The sequence below is a fragment of the Colius striatus genome, chromosome 22 (genome assembly GCF_028858725.1).
Source record: "Colius striatus isolate bColStr4 chromosome 22, bColStr4.1.hap1, whole genome shotgun sequence".
In the NCBI taxonomy this organism is placed as follows: domain Eukaryota; kingdom Metazoa; phylum Chordata; class Aves; order Coliiformes; family Coliidae; genus Colius; species Colius striatus.
The window spans coordinates 8,961,786-8,977,266 of record NC_084780.1 but is presented as its reverse complement, the minus strand read 5'-3'; the positions used below and the strand labels follow the sequence as shown (position 1 = coordinate 8,977,266).

Genomic DNA, 15,481 nt, shown 5'->3' with positions numbered 1-15,481 from the left:
GCAAATTGGAAACATAAGAAACCTGAGTGCCGCACTCATCTGGAACAATAAACACTTCTTAATGAAACAGATGGAGTTTACAAAACCACACTCCCATCCTCTTCGTAAATGGAGGGGGGACACCAAAAAACAGTGTTCTGAAGAAGCCAGCTCCAGAGGCAAAGCAAGCAAGAGGAAAGAAGGAGCCAAAAGCAGACAACCACGTGCTTGGGGGAGTCTGCAGGGAGGTGGCTATTGCGAGCTGCAGACATGGGCCAGGCTTTTCTCACCCTTGCAAATATCAGGTTTCTGAGGGCTGATAATGGGGTATGTGAGAGACTGAGCAGGGGATTACCTGAAGTGTGGGATCTGACAGAGTTCTGAGCTGTCCTATTTAGTAATGGGGAAATTAGTTGTTGGGTGCCAGTCTGGCAGCCCCTGTCGCTGGTTGCTCTCAGCACTCAGTCGTTTGGTGCTCTGTGTCACTGCAGGTGCTGGTGGGGCCGTTTGGTGGGGGATGCTCCTGCTCTGCTTCCTCAGACCAGCTGATGAGTCAGTGGTACTGCAGCATCAGCTCACGCAGATGCATTTACACTAGATATTTTCCCAGTTGCTGCCTTGCCTACCCATGGTCTGCCTTGGAAGACCTAATTCTCAAGCATGTGCTCTCCCAAGGAGTATTTGTAAAAGCTATGGCTCACGTTTGGCCTTCCTGTCCTTTTTGGCTGGCTGTTGCCCTGTAGAAGCTTCCTGTGGTACAGTGGAGATCTCAGCACAAAATGACATGTCTGTCTTGTCCTGGAAGATGAACTGCAAATCTTTCTCCCCTGGAAAATATCACATTGATTTTCACCAGTGTCCAAATGCCAGTATTGTCCTTCTGTACAGTATCCAAGACCTACAGGGACTTGGATTAGTGGCTGGTTGCAGTCACAGCATGGCTGTAGTTCTTCTGTGAGCTTTTCAAGCAGGGGCAGTCAGGTTTGGAGCACGTTGTACAGCTATGAGCTCAGTACCTGCAAGGTGGAGCCTGGCTGTTGGGTGCCTGCGGGAGCCGCTTGCTCTCACGACCGCTGCACAAACCGTGTCAGTGGAGGCACTGAATGCCTTTGTGGGCTTCCGTGGCAGCTCAGTGAAAAGCACAGCTCTCCCACAGGGACAAAATCTACTCTCCAGGGTCAGGTGAACTTCACAGGCAGCATAAATTTGCTTCTCTGTAAACACTTTTATTTCTGAAGCAACTTGGAATCAGAGGATGTTTCCCTCTCTAAATGCTAATAACAACTCCTTGCATGCCCAGGAGATTTTAGTTTGGCTGCCTTTAGGAAAGTGTACCATTGCTAGATTGTGTCTAGAATGTACCTGATTGCTACCCAGCTTTGGAATATTTTTCATTTAATGAGATGCTAAGTTTGTCGTTGCTATTTCCATCTTTGCACACTGAATTACTGTAAGTAGGCTGATGACTTGGAAAACGTGAATCTGTCCACCACGTAGAGATAGGTAAATGCTGAAATTGCAACATCTCATATTATAGGACTTCCTCTCTGTATCTCACTGCTCTGCTACATCAAGAAGCAACTGTTTATCCTCTGTTCCATGCTGTCCTCATAAGCTGTGTCATGGTAGGTTTAAATTGTTGGATTCTTACCTGAGCCCAAGTGTTTAGTCAATTATTGTTTATTCCCTTCTATCTCCTAGAGTGTGAGCCCATAGAAGCGATAGCGAAGTTCGACTACATTGGCAGGACTGCACGAGAGCTGTCCTTTAAGAAAGGAGCTTCTCTCTTACTCTATCAGCGGGCCTCAGATGACTGGTGGGAGGGACGCCACAATGGAATTGACGGCCTTATTCCTCATCAGTATATCGTCGTTCAAGACACGTATGTTACACTTGAAGCCCACTTGTGAGATGGGCTTACTTAAAACTCAGGTGTGGAATGGAGGGTTTGTGTCAAGGTGTTGACACTAGGTGGGGAGAGCTCATCCTTCAGCCTTCCCAGCAAGAATGGGGTCCTCTTGAAACAAGCAGGGCTCTGCAGAGGTGTAGGTGTCCACAGACGTGGAGATATGATATAAAAGTGATTCTGGTGCTGCCAGCCTGTTAAAGACACAGAGCTGGGATCTCCAGGCTGCTCACAGAAATTGGGCTGTCTCCTTATGAAAGATATGTAAGGATTCTTAAGAGAAAGATGCTCGCACAGTGCTGTTTTCCTCTATATAGATCACATACGCAGTGCTGTATTTGAAATTCAGTGCTGTTGGTCCTGTTTGGGTTATGACTTCCTTCCCTCCTCTGTCCTAGTGAGGATGGTGTCTCTGAAAGATCCAGTCCGAAGTCTGAAATAGAAGTAAATTCTGAGCCACCAGAAGAGAAAGTGACCGCTAGAGCTGGTGCCAGCTGCCCAAGTGGGGGGCACGTCGCAGATATTTATCTTGCAAACATCAACAAGTAAGAACAGCCTTGTGTTTATTTTACTTCACTGTGAAGATCTTGGTGATGAGTCCAGTAAAATATCTCATTCCTTGAAAGTGGTTAACTAGTGAGCATTGCCACCATCATTCTTTGCTTCCGTCTCTTCTAACTTACTCACACTTCCTCTCTCTGTCACCAATGTGGCCAATGCTCCTTCAAAATACCACTGGCTTCCCTTCTCTGTCCCCAAGGTGCCATCTGTTCCCGTTTTCCCAAAAATATCCTATTTTATGAGCTAAGCCCACAGAGAAAGGAAGGGGAATAGCAGAGTGAGTTCTTGTCATCCCGTGTCCTGTTCCGAGTTCTGTTCTGAGGGGTTTTTTTAATGTCTCGTTTGCATCTAATGTGTTTTGTTATATGGGATGGGGGACAATTTCTTCAGAGACTGTCAAATTTTTCTGCTAAATGACTCACCTGTAGTCCCACCATCTGCCATTGCCTGTAACAGTCTCCTGTTTCTCCAGCACTTCTCACTCTGGATTACTAACCATATGCTTGCAGTGAAACGACACGCCTCCCTGTTTCTCTTACTTTACCTCTTCAGCCAGAAGCTGTTACTATATCCAGCACTCAGCATAATAAACCGGGAAATTAAGCTAATAACAGCCTAAATTTCTTGATCTGCTATTTAATTATTCTACAGCAGACTTATCCCCCATATCTTTCTGATTATTTCCTTAGAGAGGTGGGTTTTTTAATAGTCTATTGTGCAGTGAAGGTATGAATATGATAATCACACCTTTATGGGAGTGGATATTTTTAAACTTCAGTTAATTTAACAGAATGTAGACTATAAAGGCATTGAGAGAAGTACATGGCTTTTAAAGGTTTGGACCTGCTAATGTCCTACACAGAGCCTGGTCCTTAGTTTATGGGAGCTGGAATTGCTCCACTGATGTTTATGAAGCAATGTTCATCTGCATCAACTTGGGATCTGGGCTTTCTCTGATTATATTTACTGTCTGGGCCATTTAATATGCCATTCTACCAGTTTTGAAAAGGTTTGTGTAATGAGCAGACCTGTGTTGGAGCTTCATAATCTGCTGGTTTTGGTAGTGCTGTATGTAGTGGTTTGAAGTAGCCTGGGTAATGTCCACTCCAGTTTTTTTTTCCCTTTACTAGGGAAACTGATATTCAGCAACAGTAGCATAAGACTTATTTTGTTGTTTTTTCTTTAGGAATGAATCTTCTGACCTATGTGTGAACAGACTTGAGCAAAATTAAATCAGATGGTTTCGCAATGACAGTTGTGCCACCCACTGAATTATTATTTGGATGCCAAAATCCTACTGGAGTTAACACTTTCTTGCAGTTATTCATGGGGCTGGTGCTATATATAAATGGATCCTTTCCTGTATAATGGATGCCAAGCTTCAGACCTATGGCATAAAGTATTCTGCTGCATTGGCCTTCATATGATTTGAATGGAATCGTGCTGTCAGACCGCATGGTGCTGGGGTAGAAACTAAATTATTTGGACCAGCTCATCCATTTGACATCATCTGTTGGTATATCTGTAGCCTTGCATAGATAATGCCGTGTGGTCCTGCTAAAGCAATGAAAAAGAAACATCTATTGCCACCAGCAAGTACTGGAAATGATCATTAGCTCCAAACTGTGAGGTGCTTTTGCTTGCCAGTCTCTGAAAATAATGACTTGATGCCTTGGGCCAGGAGCTTAGTAGACTTATACTGTGTCCTCCAGTCAAAAATTGTAGCTCTGCTCTTCTAATGTAATAAAAACACATCAAAACCTGTCAATGGCACAGAGGGGGTTTGGGGTTTTGTTTGACAAAGTGGATTATGTTCCATCCAAGTTTTTTGTTTCTGCTATGAATGTACCAGCTCCCAGGAACTGTCCTGTTGTTGGAAGTGTTAAACTGGAATGATTTATAATCTTACTGTTTTGCAATGACTCCTAAATCCTGGGTGTGTTTATAATCTGGGCATCTTTGTGTCTTTTCCCATTGTCCTCTGTGTTGTTTTGGGGGGATATCTTCAAATTACAGCCCGTTATGTGTATCTCCTTGTATTGACTTGTTTTGCTTTTGTGACTGAAGGCAAAGAAAGAAAACAGAGTCAGGCAGCATCAGAAGAGCCTTCCGTCAAAGTGACAGCCATGGACTAGGTAGTTCAATGGCAGAACCCGCCTCCCCAGGAGCCATAGCCAGTTCCAGACCCTCATCTCAGCCCATTATGAGCCAAAGTCTTCCCAAGGAGGTTCCAGATAAATGCTCCATCAGTGGCCATGGCAGCCTCAATTCCATCAGCCGACACTCATCCTTGAAGAACAGGATAGAGAGCCCACAAATCCGGAAAACTGTGACAGCAGGGAGGTCCAAGAGCTTCAACAACCATCGGCCGATGGACCCTGAAGTAATTGCACAGGTAAATAGGAGTGCTTTGCCTTAAAGATCTGTTTTGGAAGCTTAAAGGATATTGAATACAATGAGGTGTTTCAATGTGAATCTTAATTTAATCTTGTATCCCTTCCCTTCTCTCAGTGAAGTATCAACTTACCACACAGCTTGAGTCTAGTTTTTCAGCCTCACTCAGTGTAAGTCACTGCTTTCATGGGGGAAGATAAACATTCAGGTCCTTCCTCCAGAAAAACTTGGCCCTGTTCACGATTCAGAATTTAGTTTCAACAAAAAACCCATCCATTTCAGAAAGCTGCACAGGTCCCAGAGCTATCAGTGAAAAATTAAACCACCATAACCTCCAGACATGAGAAGAGTCAAGTATTTAGTGTCAGTTTAAAATTCTCCTGTCGTTTGTGCAAAACTTGCCTGTGGTTAGACATTGGAAGCATGTGGAGTAGTGCAGTCAAAATAAAAGCAGGCTGCCGAGCTGTGCAGTGCTTACAGTGGCATCTTTATGTGCTTACAGGGTTCAGTGTGTGATTAGGAACCAACCTGGAACATAATACTGCTGGTTTTCATGAGTTGTTTATTTAGACAAGTGCCTTGAAAGGCAGGCTACCGATGCATCTGCAGCCGTGCTCTGGCTTTGCAAAGAGCTCTCTCTGCTTTTGGGACTGACCAGACAACAGGGAAACCACCTTCTCAGAGTCCTCCTGTGCAGCTTAAAGGGAAAAGTGTTCTTAGTGCATTTCTCCATCTCTGCTGATGTTGACCCAGGCTGGTTTATTACAGATCCTTCGTCTCTGTGCATGCTCTTTGCACCTCTGCAGGCCCATCCATGTGTCTGGGACTGTGCCCTGCCACAGCAGTGACACAGAAACACAAGAGGTGTCTGCAGCCCTGTTCTGTAGAAAACAATTGTAAGTCAGATGTGGATTGGAACAAGTGATGGCTGCTAATGGAGTGAATGATGTAAATGTTACAGATTTCCCCCTTCTGTGAGGGCTCCTGCCTCTCTCCCACCCTGAGCTGGTAGATATGCCTGCACATGTATGTTGCCTATACCAACTGTTTTCACTATGCAGTGGATCTATCTAAAGCCAAGGAATGTTTGGTCTCCAGTTACAAAGCCAGGCCTGGCAGATCTGCCTCCATTGCCTGGTGTGGGAGTCTGTAGGTTTTAAGGAGCGTGAGGAAGATGAAAATGAAACATCACTTTGATTGACAAAACAGCAACATCAAGTATTAAATAAGGTCCACAGAAAAATCTGATACATTCTCTGATGGAAATTTGTATCTTGCCATTATGAATGTCTTCAGCCCGTTCACTCCAGTAGGATTATAATACATAGTTCTTGTCTTCCCATTTTGTTGTCCTTCCAAGGCTTTGGTTGACATAAATCAGTTTCTTTGCTTTTTCAAATAAGCTCTAACTGAAGTTGTGCTGTCTCGTCTTCCTGCCAGAACGTTAAATCCATTGTTTTCACTGGACAAGAGCTGGGGGAGGGAAAAAAGGGGGGAAGGGAGACAGGGGTGGCAAAAAGAAAGAGGAGGGAGAGGAGAAAAGCTTTGTTAAATGAGTTTCTCTTTGCCCTGTAGTGTCTCTTCAAACACCATCTAAAAATCATCGTGACGTTTTGCATATTTTCTTAACTTCATAAGTTAAATCTGCTTGGCCTCAAGATAGACTCCGAGGTGTCAAATTACTGTCTCTGGTTTCTTCTACCATTCCTTGACTGATTTACCTTCCCCACCCCCTGAAAAACCTCTAAGGAAGCTAAAAAGCTGTAGCCAAAAGTGTGAGTCACAGAAAGGCTGAGCCCTTCTGCTCTGCAGCGAGTTCAGCGCAGCAGTGGGCTCTGCAGCAAGCGTGTGGGTCCTGCCACAGCTGGGAACAACACATTGTTATCTCAAAGCTCTCTTTATATTTCCTTAGTAGTGACTGTAATATTTTACAGGAGGAAAGAGAAATGACAACATGGATTTCTATATGTGTTTCTAATATCTTCTCTGTTCTCTAAAACATTAACTTCTCGAGTCCTATGCAGTACCTTTCTGGGAAGGGAAGACAGCTCGGACAGCAGGAAAACCAACGAGGCAGCAAGAGCACAAGGATCCCTGCGTTCGGTGTGTGGCCCTCCAGCCACTGTCAAAACCATCAATCCTTTCTTCAAGGATATGCTCTCCTGAGTTTCACGTGCCAAACAAAGTACAAGAATGGATCCCAGTACTTTTAATGTTGTGCTTTTCTGGTCGCTGATGCATTTTGGGATTGTACCTGTCCTTGAAGTCCGAGCAGCATCAGGACTAGTAAAGGACCACATTAGCACTGAGAAAGTGCTAGCAATGATTTTGCTCCCCATTGATGGAAAATATTACTGCTCTTTGGCTTCAGTATGTAACGCTCCATGGTTTGGCACTGATTGTACTTTGACACCTAAAGGTCCTCGACCCTCCAGTTGATTTGAGCGTTGATGTTTACAGACAGAAAACAAATACATGGCTCTCAGAGACCGACTTTTATCTGTGTATTTATGTGTCTGGGTTCTGTTGCTCACTTGGTTTCTCTTTGGTCTTTGCAGGATATTGAAGCTACTATGAACTCTGCTCTGAATGAGCTGCGGGAGCTGGAGAGGCAAAGCAGTGTCAAGCACACGCCAGATGTTGTCCTCGACACCCTGGAGCCTTTGAAAACGTCGCCAGTGGTGGCCCCCACCTCAGAACCCTCCAGCCCCCTGCACACTCAGCTCCTCAAGGACACTGAGCCCGCCTTCCAGCGCAGCGCCAGCACGGCCGGCGACATTCCCTGCACCTTCCGGCCCGTGAAGTCAGTCAAAATGGCCACGCAGGTGAAGCCTCCGGCCACTCGGCCCAAGCCCACAGTTTTCCCCAAAACAAATGCCACAAGCCCAGGCGTTGCCTCCTCTGCCCCTCAGCAGCCTACTGACAAGTCCTGTACTGTCTGATAAACGTGATGCTGCTCTGTGGATATAACTCTGTTCCTTCAGACGAGGAGACTCAGTTAAAGACAGAACAGTTCCTATTTAACTGATTGGTTTTGAGCTTGTACTGAAGGTTAGCGATGAACTGCTGCTTGCTGCTGGGAGCACTTCCTGGGAGTAAACTGAGTGGTAACAGCCTCTTCCCATGTACCTGCATCAGTGGTGGTTGTAAGGCAAAACAGTTGACACTGAGTAGATTCAGTATTGGGTCTCTGCGAAGCTGAGGAGGAAAACACACAAAGAGCGCTGAGTTGGATCTTGGTTTCTAGTCAATACCTTCTTCAAGTGTTTGGCCACCAGAAGAAGTATTTAGTGGCATCATGTTTTGAATACTGGTGTAGTGACTTCTGTGTTTCATTTATCACAGGGAAACAATAGGATAGATTTTAGTCTATTGCATGTTTTGGTGCCACTGGTTACGTGGAGCTTGGACATGCCTGGTTCTTGTGCATTGTTATTATAATCCTCTCATCGCCCGCTGGTGCCACAGTGGTTAAGGGTCTGTCTCAACTTCCATCACATCCTCTGGTCTGGTTTGTTTGCTCCCCTCTTCCTGCCTCCAGGACCAAAGCTCTTGGCTATCCAGCCTCATCCTTTAGTCGACACTTGTCATGAAAAATAGTTTACTCTGGAACACTCTTAGATTTTGTGGAGTTAAACGTAATGTGTCTGTGCAAATATAAACAAACATGTTCCTGAGGTTTAGGAGCATAAGAAAGAGCCCAGTTGTTGCTTATGGACAATCTAGCTGTTTTCCCCTCTTTGCTCTCCCCTGTTTAAAAACAGCTTTATTGTTTTTTAGTGTACTTTTCAGGCCATAGGCTATGATGTGATGTGTGGTCTCAGGAGACTGAATGTAAAAACAAGCTGACGTTTGAGAGCTAAACGTCCTCTGATGGGAGTTCATTTACTAACGCACATGTTCTTGTTTCGATCACGCATCAGGATGGATCCTTACCAAAATCCTAGTTACAAGCACTGTAAAAACTGCAATCGGAAGTTCTCAAGCTTTGTATCTTCTGCTTCTTTCTGGCTGGTGGCCGTGAGTGCTGGGAGCTGCTGGAGAGGTCTCTGCTCTCATAGAGCAGTGTGGGAGTCGCTGCTGGGCACGGGGAGGTGCCAGCGTGCAGCTTCTGGAGTGGTAACTGCCCTGCCTCCCTAGGACCCTGCAGACACCTGAAGGAATTCCCAGTGTTTGACCTGGTAGGCAGGGGCTGCTCCAGCCACTCACAGGCTGCATGAACTCTTTTGTACTCTACTGAGAATTTTCCACAACGCTAATGTTTATTTAATTGCAAAAAAAACCAACAAGGCACGTGCCACTTGGAATGGTGAAGGAGATCTCACAGTCCTGCAAGAGAGGAGACTCTGGCTTGACCCTCAGTTCACCTTATTCCAAAATTCTTCGGGATTTAAACAACAAAAATAAAGGTGCACATCTTACATTTGCATCAAATTCAGGCAAGGACAAGATAAGAAAGGTCATTTTTCTCTCCCATTTAGCTGTTTATTTTAAATTCATGTGTTTCTCACACTTAGCTTCCTTGTGACTGCATTGTCATTCTAATTGGCACTTGGTAATTAACAAAGAAGAAACAGCTCTTGCATTTCTCAGAGCAGTTTCTGAACTGTGCTTTTCTGATTCATTTAGGATGTTGCTGGGAGAGATGAGCAGGGTTTTCCCCCTCCCCATACGCACACCCCTGTCTCTACAGAAGTAATATCTCCATATAATGATGATTTTTTAAAACGCCAACTTTCTCTGTGCCCTAAATTAAGAACATATGAAAACTGGGGAAGGCCAGTAAGATTTCAGTGCAAACACTTACTCCTTTCTCCTCGGCTGCCACGTAGCAGCAGTTCCCCGTGGATGTGTGTGACCCTTGCTGGACCTTCCCCTGTTCCTCTCGCAGGGGAAGATCCCCGACAGTGCGACCAGCGACCTTTGCTCTCAGGTTCTGATGGACTTCTACCACCAAGGAATCACTTGTTCTTTTGGGGAAAAGTAGAATTTGACTTGTAATTTTTTGCTCAGGCAGAAACTTTCTTGCATTTACTTTGAAGTAGGGAGTTTTTCAGGTTTCTTTTCTTCTTGGTCGTGAGCGACCAAAGTTAATCTGTGTCAAGAGCAGGATCTCTGTAGATTTACTTCGACTCATTTGTAATGCCTTATTTTCTTTATATTTTTATGCCTAGCATTCATGTTTCTAAGAATAAGTGTCCAGCTGCACACAGCACATTTGGAGGAGATGCTCTTTTCTATCTTTGAGGTCTGAAGTGTGAATGGAAAATACGAGATTAAAAAACAAAAAGACTCCAGGTTACTGTAACAGCAACTGTCTGTATATGAATTCCTGTGCTTATCTCTAGCATCCACAGCTCTGGGACAATCCTGCTGTCAAGGGGAATCTGCTTAGCAGGATAACCTCTGTCTTGAGCAACTCAACTGGAATTTTGGTGTGCACTGTGATTGACACTTAAACTTACAGCAAGCAATATGGCAGGCTGGAGGTTGTCCTTCCTCTTCCGTGTGCTCTGGGTCCAGCCAGCCAGCAGAAAATTCACACGCACACACAAGAGAACACAGAAACAGATAAAGGAAACTGCTTAGCTTGTCTGCTCCACTCTGAGCACAGAGGGCTAACAGAACATTTACCGCGATTGTTTTACGACTGGGAGAGGTGGGAAAGGAGAAACTGGAAATGTCATCACTGCTCCCTGCAAAACCAGTGGGCATCTTGGAGAAGAGACCAGTGCGGAGGGTACAGTGCAGTGGCTTGCCTGGGGAGGTATCAATGTTACTTCATGTCTTCATATTCAGAAGAAATATTAGCTCTTCCATGGAAATTCTCTTTCATGACTTTTCTGTAATGTTTGTGTCAGATATAAAGACAAGAAGTGTTTGATAACTGGAATAACGTCTGTCTGTTTGATAGTGCTTTGTATGAACAAAGGATTTTCCTGTTCATCGGGTGTTGGATTGAAATAATCCAAAGCTAAACTTTTAAAATAAAATATGATTTTAGGTGACCAGTCTTAACAGTTTCTGAAGCTCTAACCTTTTATGTTTTATCTCCCTAGTTGGGAATGGAGCAGTGTGCTTTACCAATCGCTAAATTTCTGCCTCTCTAAGGTAATCCAAAGGCTCGCAGTTTATAAGCTGTACGTTTGTTCTTCATGTCAGAGCAGTGGAACATGATCAGACTCTCTCACTTTATCTGTACTGGTTATTTTGTTGCAATGAAAGTGATTAAAATAATTAGAGTGCACTGTGACAGCAGAAAAAACAACATTGTATATGTATGTATTTTGATACCTGTTCAGAAAGAGTCTTTGGGTTCCTGTGCTGAATACCTCATGCGTTGGGTTTGGGGAGTTTCTGTTGATTTGGGGTTTTTTTAATATTCTTTTTTTTTTTTAAGGCAAGATTGTTCTTGCACAAAAGTAGGTTAAGGTAACCAAGTTCTCATGCATTTATTTACTGACTCAAAGCACTTCAAGTTTTGGCAAGAAATTCCATCTGTTTCAGTTCCCCACCTCACACTGGGTGTGGGACAAGCAGTTGCTCGGCTGCTCACCTGTGCCCAGGGCAGAGCTTCAGCACCATCAGGATCAAAGAGGTTGTGGCAGATGGAGTTTGCTGCCTTATTTCTCTTCTTCTGGCCCTCAGACTCTCACATTCAATTGAGCTTTGGGGATTTGTTAAGCATTTGAGAGATGTTCTTCAATAGGAATGAAAGTCTCCAGATAGCACTTCAGGTCCTTCACGTGTGTGTCTCGGGTAGAGTGGAACAGTCCATCACCTGATGAGATATGTATGGAGGGAACACTTGGAAGAGATGGTGCCTCAGCAGGGCATGGTTAGAATCACAGAGTCATAATGGTTGAAAAAGACCTTTTAACATTATCTAGTCCAACCACTAACATCACCCTGCCAAGCCCATCGCTGGTTTGCCAGTGAGGATGGAAAAACAACCCTTGAGACGGTTCCATGATGTGCAGCAGTCCGGGCCATGTCCCGTGGAGGGGTGAGCACAGGCCTGAGGTGGAGCACAAGAGCAGTCTCTGCCTGTTACCCCTTGAGTGGAAGCGTGGAGTGAGCCTGTCTTGAGGCTGAGTATAGAAGGGTAGATAAATGCCTCTACACAGTGGCCTGTGAACCAGGAGCTAGGAAAACTGCTTTAAAAAGAAACAAAAACTGAAAGGAAACCAGAAGCATGTGGACACTCCCATTCCTAATGAGCCTGTCCAGACCAGAAAATGAGTGTAACAAGCTGGGGACGGTTTTATTTGGAGATTGATTGATTGATTTTAGTTTTCACAAAAACAAGGATTGTTCTTGTGGTCTTTCCTGGCCTGGGCTGCCCTCTCCCAGCTGCAGCTCCAGCCCCAAGGCTGTTCTAGCGCGCACAGGTACCACTTGAGGCCTTGGTGCAAGGCAGGTTGTGTTGTGGGTCAGCATCGCTCCGGGCCAGAACCTCCTGATCTGGGGAACGCCAAGCACTGCCCAGCACTCTGCACTGAGCTTTGGGGTTTGACCTTACATATCACTTTCCAAGATAACCCTTCCTCCTGATCAGCTCTCTGCTTTGGGTCTCTGTGTGGGCAACAACCTGGTACTTGAAAAAAGGTGAAAAAAATATTTGACCTTCTGCTTCTCAGGCACCCGGGCTCTGGGGCTGGATGGGCTCTGGGATGGATGAGCTCTGGGGCTGGATGGGCTCCGGGCTGGATGGGCTCTGGGATGGATGAGCTCTGGGGCTGGATGGGCTCCGGGATGGATGGGTTCTGGGGTGGATGGGCTCCAGGCTGGATAGGCTCCAGGATGGATGGGTTCTGGGCTGGATGGGCCCCACTGCCTCTGCTGACTGCCTGCATACAAAGCAGAGCAATTATTTCCCAGGCTTGGTTTTAGAAGTCTGTTTTGGTGGATCTAGAGAAGCCAAAACGGCAACTCAAGGCCTGGAAAATGTAAGGCTTTCTGGGTTTAGGGTTTTTTTTTCCCATTACGTGTTGTGCTTCGTATAATGTAGTTGGAGAGAGTGTTGTTTTTCAACAATGGGCCAAAACAGAGATGAAGGCAGAGAGGGAGGCCAGCTCCCTACTAATACTTGATATACCAACCTTCATACAGGGTAAATATTTAGCAGTTTGTAGCAGAAATAATGGATGGCCTCTTCCTTTCAAAGGCACTGTAGTAACCTTCCTTTGTAAGCAGACTTCAACAGCCTTTCTCTCCAGGCAGAGTCTTGCAATTTGAATCCCTGAAGTCCAACTGGGTTGGACTCATGAGTGTGCCAAACTGCTGGAGCAATACTTCTGAGCAGCAGGTTCCTCAACAGACCAGCTCGATGTAGCCAAAACAGGGCAATTACTGAAACCCATCTCTGCTATGTTTGAAAGGTTCACGGTGATGTCGTGGTGCTGCTGTAACGTAGGGAAGTTGGGTCTCCGGGTCTGGAAATGTTGGTTTTCTCTTGCTCTGAAAGCACAGCCCTGCAGTGGTGGGCAAGGGCTGTGCTAGGGTTGGGATGTTTGTTAACAGCAGTTGATTCGTGGTGGGATGGAATGTTCTTGCTAAACAAGTTTCCATTGTCTCATGTCTTCTACACCAATATATATATGGTGTATATATTGAACTGTGTAAAGTTGTACTTTGTATATATAACTCTGTACAATATGGAGGTACAGCCTTTTTCCTTTTGGTACAGTATTGTACAGTATTAGGAGTATCTGTGTTGGAAATGTTAAATCCATACTGGGACAACAAAATGTATCCATTGTCATTAGCAATAGTTTTGGAGAAATAAATGTTTTGGGTATGGTGGAGATTCTGACCTGTGGACGCTGGTGCATGACGTACGGAGCGTGTGTGTCTGCGTGAGCAAGTGTGGGGCCTGTGTTTGAGTCACAGAGGCACACAATCACTTGGTTGGGAAAGCTCCTGCAGTCCCAACCCTCCTCTCACCCTGCCACAGCCACCACTAACCCGCAGCCCTCAGCACCTCAGCCCCACGGCTTTGGGATCCCTCCAGGGCTGGACACTACTCCAGCTCCCTGGGCAGCCTGGCACAGGGGCTGACAACTCCCTTAATTCCAATCTAAAGCTCTCCTGGCACAATTTCCCTTTGTCCTGTCACTCACTACTTGGCAGCAGAGACCAACCCCCACCTCACTATAACCTCCTGTCAGGGAGTTGCAGAGTGCTCCTGTGTCCCCTCAACCTCATCTCCAGACTGAACACCCCCAAGGCCCTTGAGTGAGGGAGAGGATGAGCAGCACCTGAAGGCACCTTCCCGGGGGAATTCTGGGGAATCCTGGCAAATTTAAGTAGTGACTGGCATTAGTAGGAGGTGAGGAAGAATCTGCAGGTTGCAGAAATACTCAGTGTTGTTGCTCTGTGCTGGTGTGGCTGGTTACAGTTGGGAAGGAGCATTGTCCACAGGATCTGAACAGCAAGTGAGGGAACTGTGGTGCTGCAGCAGCAGAGCCCCATGTTCCCCCAAATTTGGCCTGCACACACCTACCAGTAATGGGTCAGCAGCACGTAAACTTCCCTTGCAACGACCTGATTTTAAAATGCTTAATCTTTATAATTCTCCGGGAGAGGATGGGCCTCCAACTGTCTCTGGGAAAGAGGATCTAAGATTGAGATTATTAATTGGATTGTTGTTGTTATCATTGGCTTTCCCCCATCTCAGTTTTCCAAGGTGCTTTTTTCAGAGCACAGTGGGGAATCGGTGTCAAGAGTTTGTAATTTTGGATTCTCTTTGTTTAGGTTTCAAGGAATTAATCATTTATGGTGAGGTTTGATGTTGAGGGTTGATGTTCAACTGAGCCACATTGTGCTGTGCTGGAAGTCATCTGGGGGACAGCCAGCAACACAGCCCCTGGGATGAGCTCCTGTGGGGATGGAGCATCTCTGCAGTCCCCAGGGATGAGCTCCTGTGGGGATGGAGCATCTCTGCAGTCCCCAGGGATGAGCTCCTGTGGGGATGGAGCATCTCTGCAGCACCTCGGGGATGAGCTCCTGTGGGGATGGAGCATCTCTGCAGTCCCCAGGGATGAGGGGGCAAATGTTTGATTTTCTGTGGGTTGCTGCTGTGCAGCAGCACAGACATGGTAATTAATCCCTTCTGATCCCATCGTTCATTCCAAACTGCAGATATGTCTGACCCTCTCCTCACAAGCCGCGTCATGTTTGATTTTAACAGATAAAGAAACGCAGTGGTAAGTGATGGGAGGATTCAGTCACTGAAAGGGCAGCACCAGGGGATCTGGATGTGAGGAAGCTGGGGCACGGTGCCTGCTGCAGGCAGAACATGCTGCCTGCCTGTATTTCTTAGGCTTTGCTGCCACCAACTGGAGTAATTGTTTTTATCACAAAGTTGTGTCCAAGGCCGTGGTTTTGTTCTCCGATCCTGTGCACTCGGGTCACATGGCGGGTGTGGGGGGGAAATTATCCGTCCTGGTCATGGCACGGCCCAGGGGTCTCGCTGCGTGTTTGGTGCTGAGTGGGATTTACCGATTTGTGACTGTGGTATGAAATTTAATGGGACAGGAAAAGAAGGGATAAGGAGGTCTGAAAGGAGCCTGGCAGGAGTCCCAGGGCAAAACCCAGTGGGTGAGTCCCTGGGGCTGGGTTTGGATCTCCCACCCAGGC

The 15,481-nt window shown here is 45.9% G+C and overlaps 1 protein-coding gene across 5 annotated transcripts in view; it reads left to right on the top strand.

The window, feature by feature from the left end:
• The window catches only part of SRGAP2 (SLIT-ROBO Rho GTPase activating protein 2), a 96,033-nt gene extending 82,388 nt beyond the window's left edge, over positions 1–13,645 (top strand). For 2 of the 5 annotated variants that reach the window (XM_062013365.1, XM_062013364.1), the window contains exons 20-23: positions 1,681–1,861; positions 2,284–2,430; positions 4,514–4,841; positions 7,399–13,645. In XM_062013365.1, the coding sequence (XP_061869349.1) occupies positions 1,681–1,861; positions 2,284–2,430; positions 4,514–4,841; positions 7,399–7,782 (1,040 nt within the window). In that variant the 3' untranslated portion in view covers positions 7,783–13,645. Of the gene's footprint in view, positions 1–1,680; positions 1,862–2,283; positions 2,431–3,632; positions 4,395–4,513; positions 4,842–7,398 lie in introns of those variants that run through there. The other 3 variants (XM_062013367.1, XM_062013368.1, XM_062013369.1) reach the window with 3 other exon arrangements.
• The last annotated feature ends 1,836 nt before the right edge of the window (positions 13,646–15,481 follow it).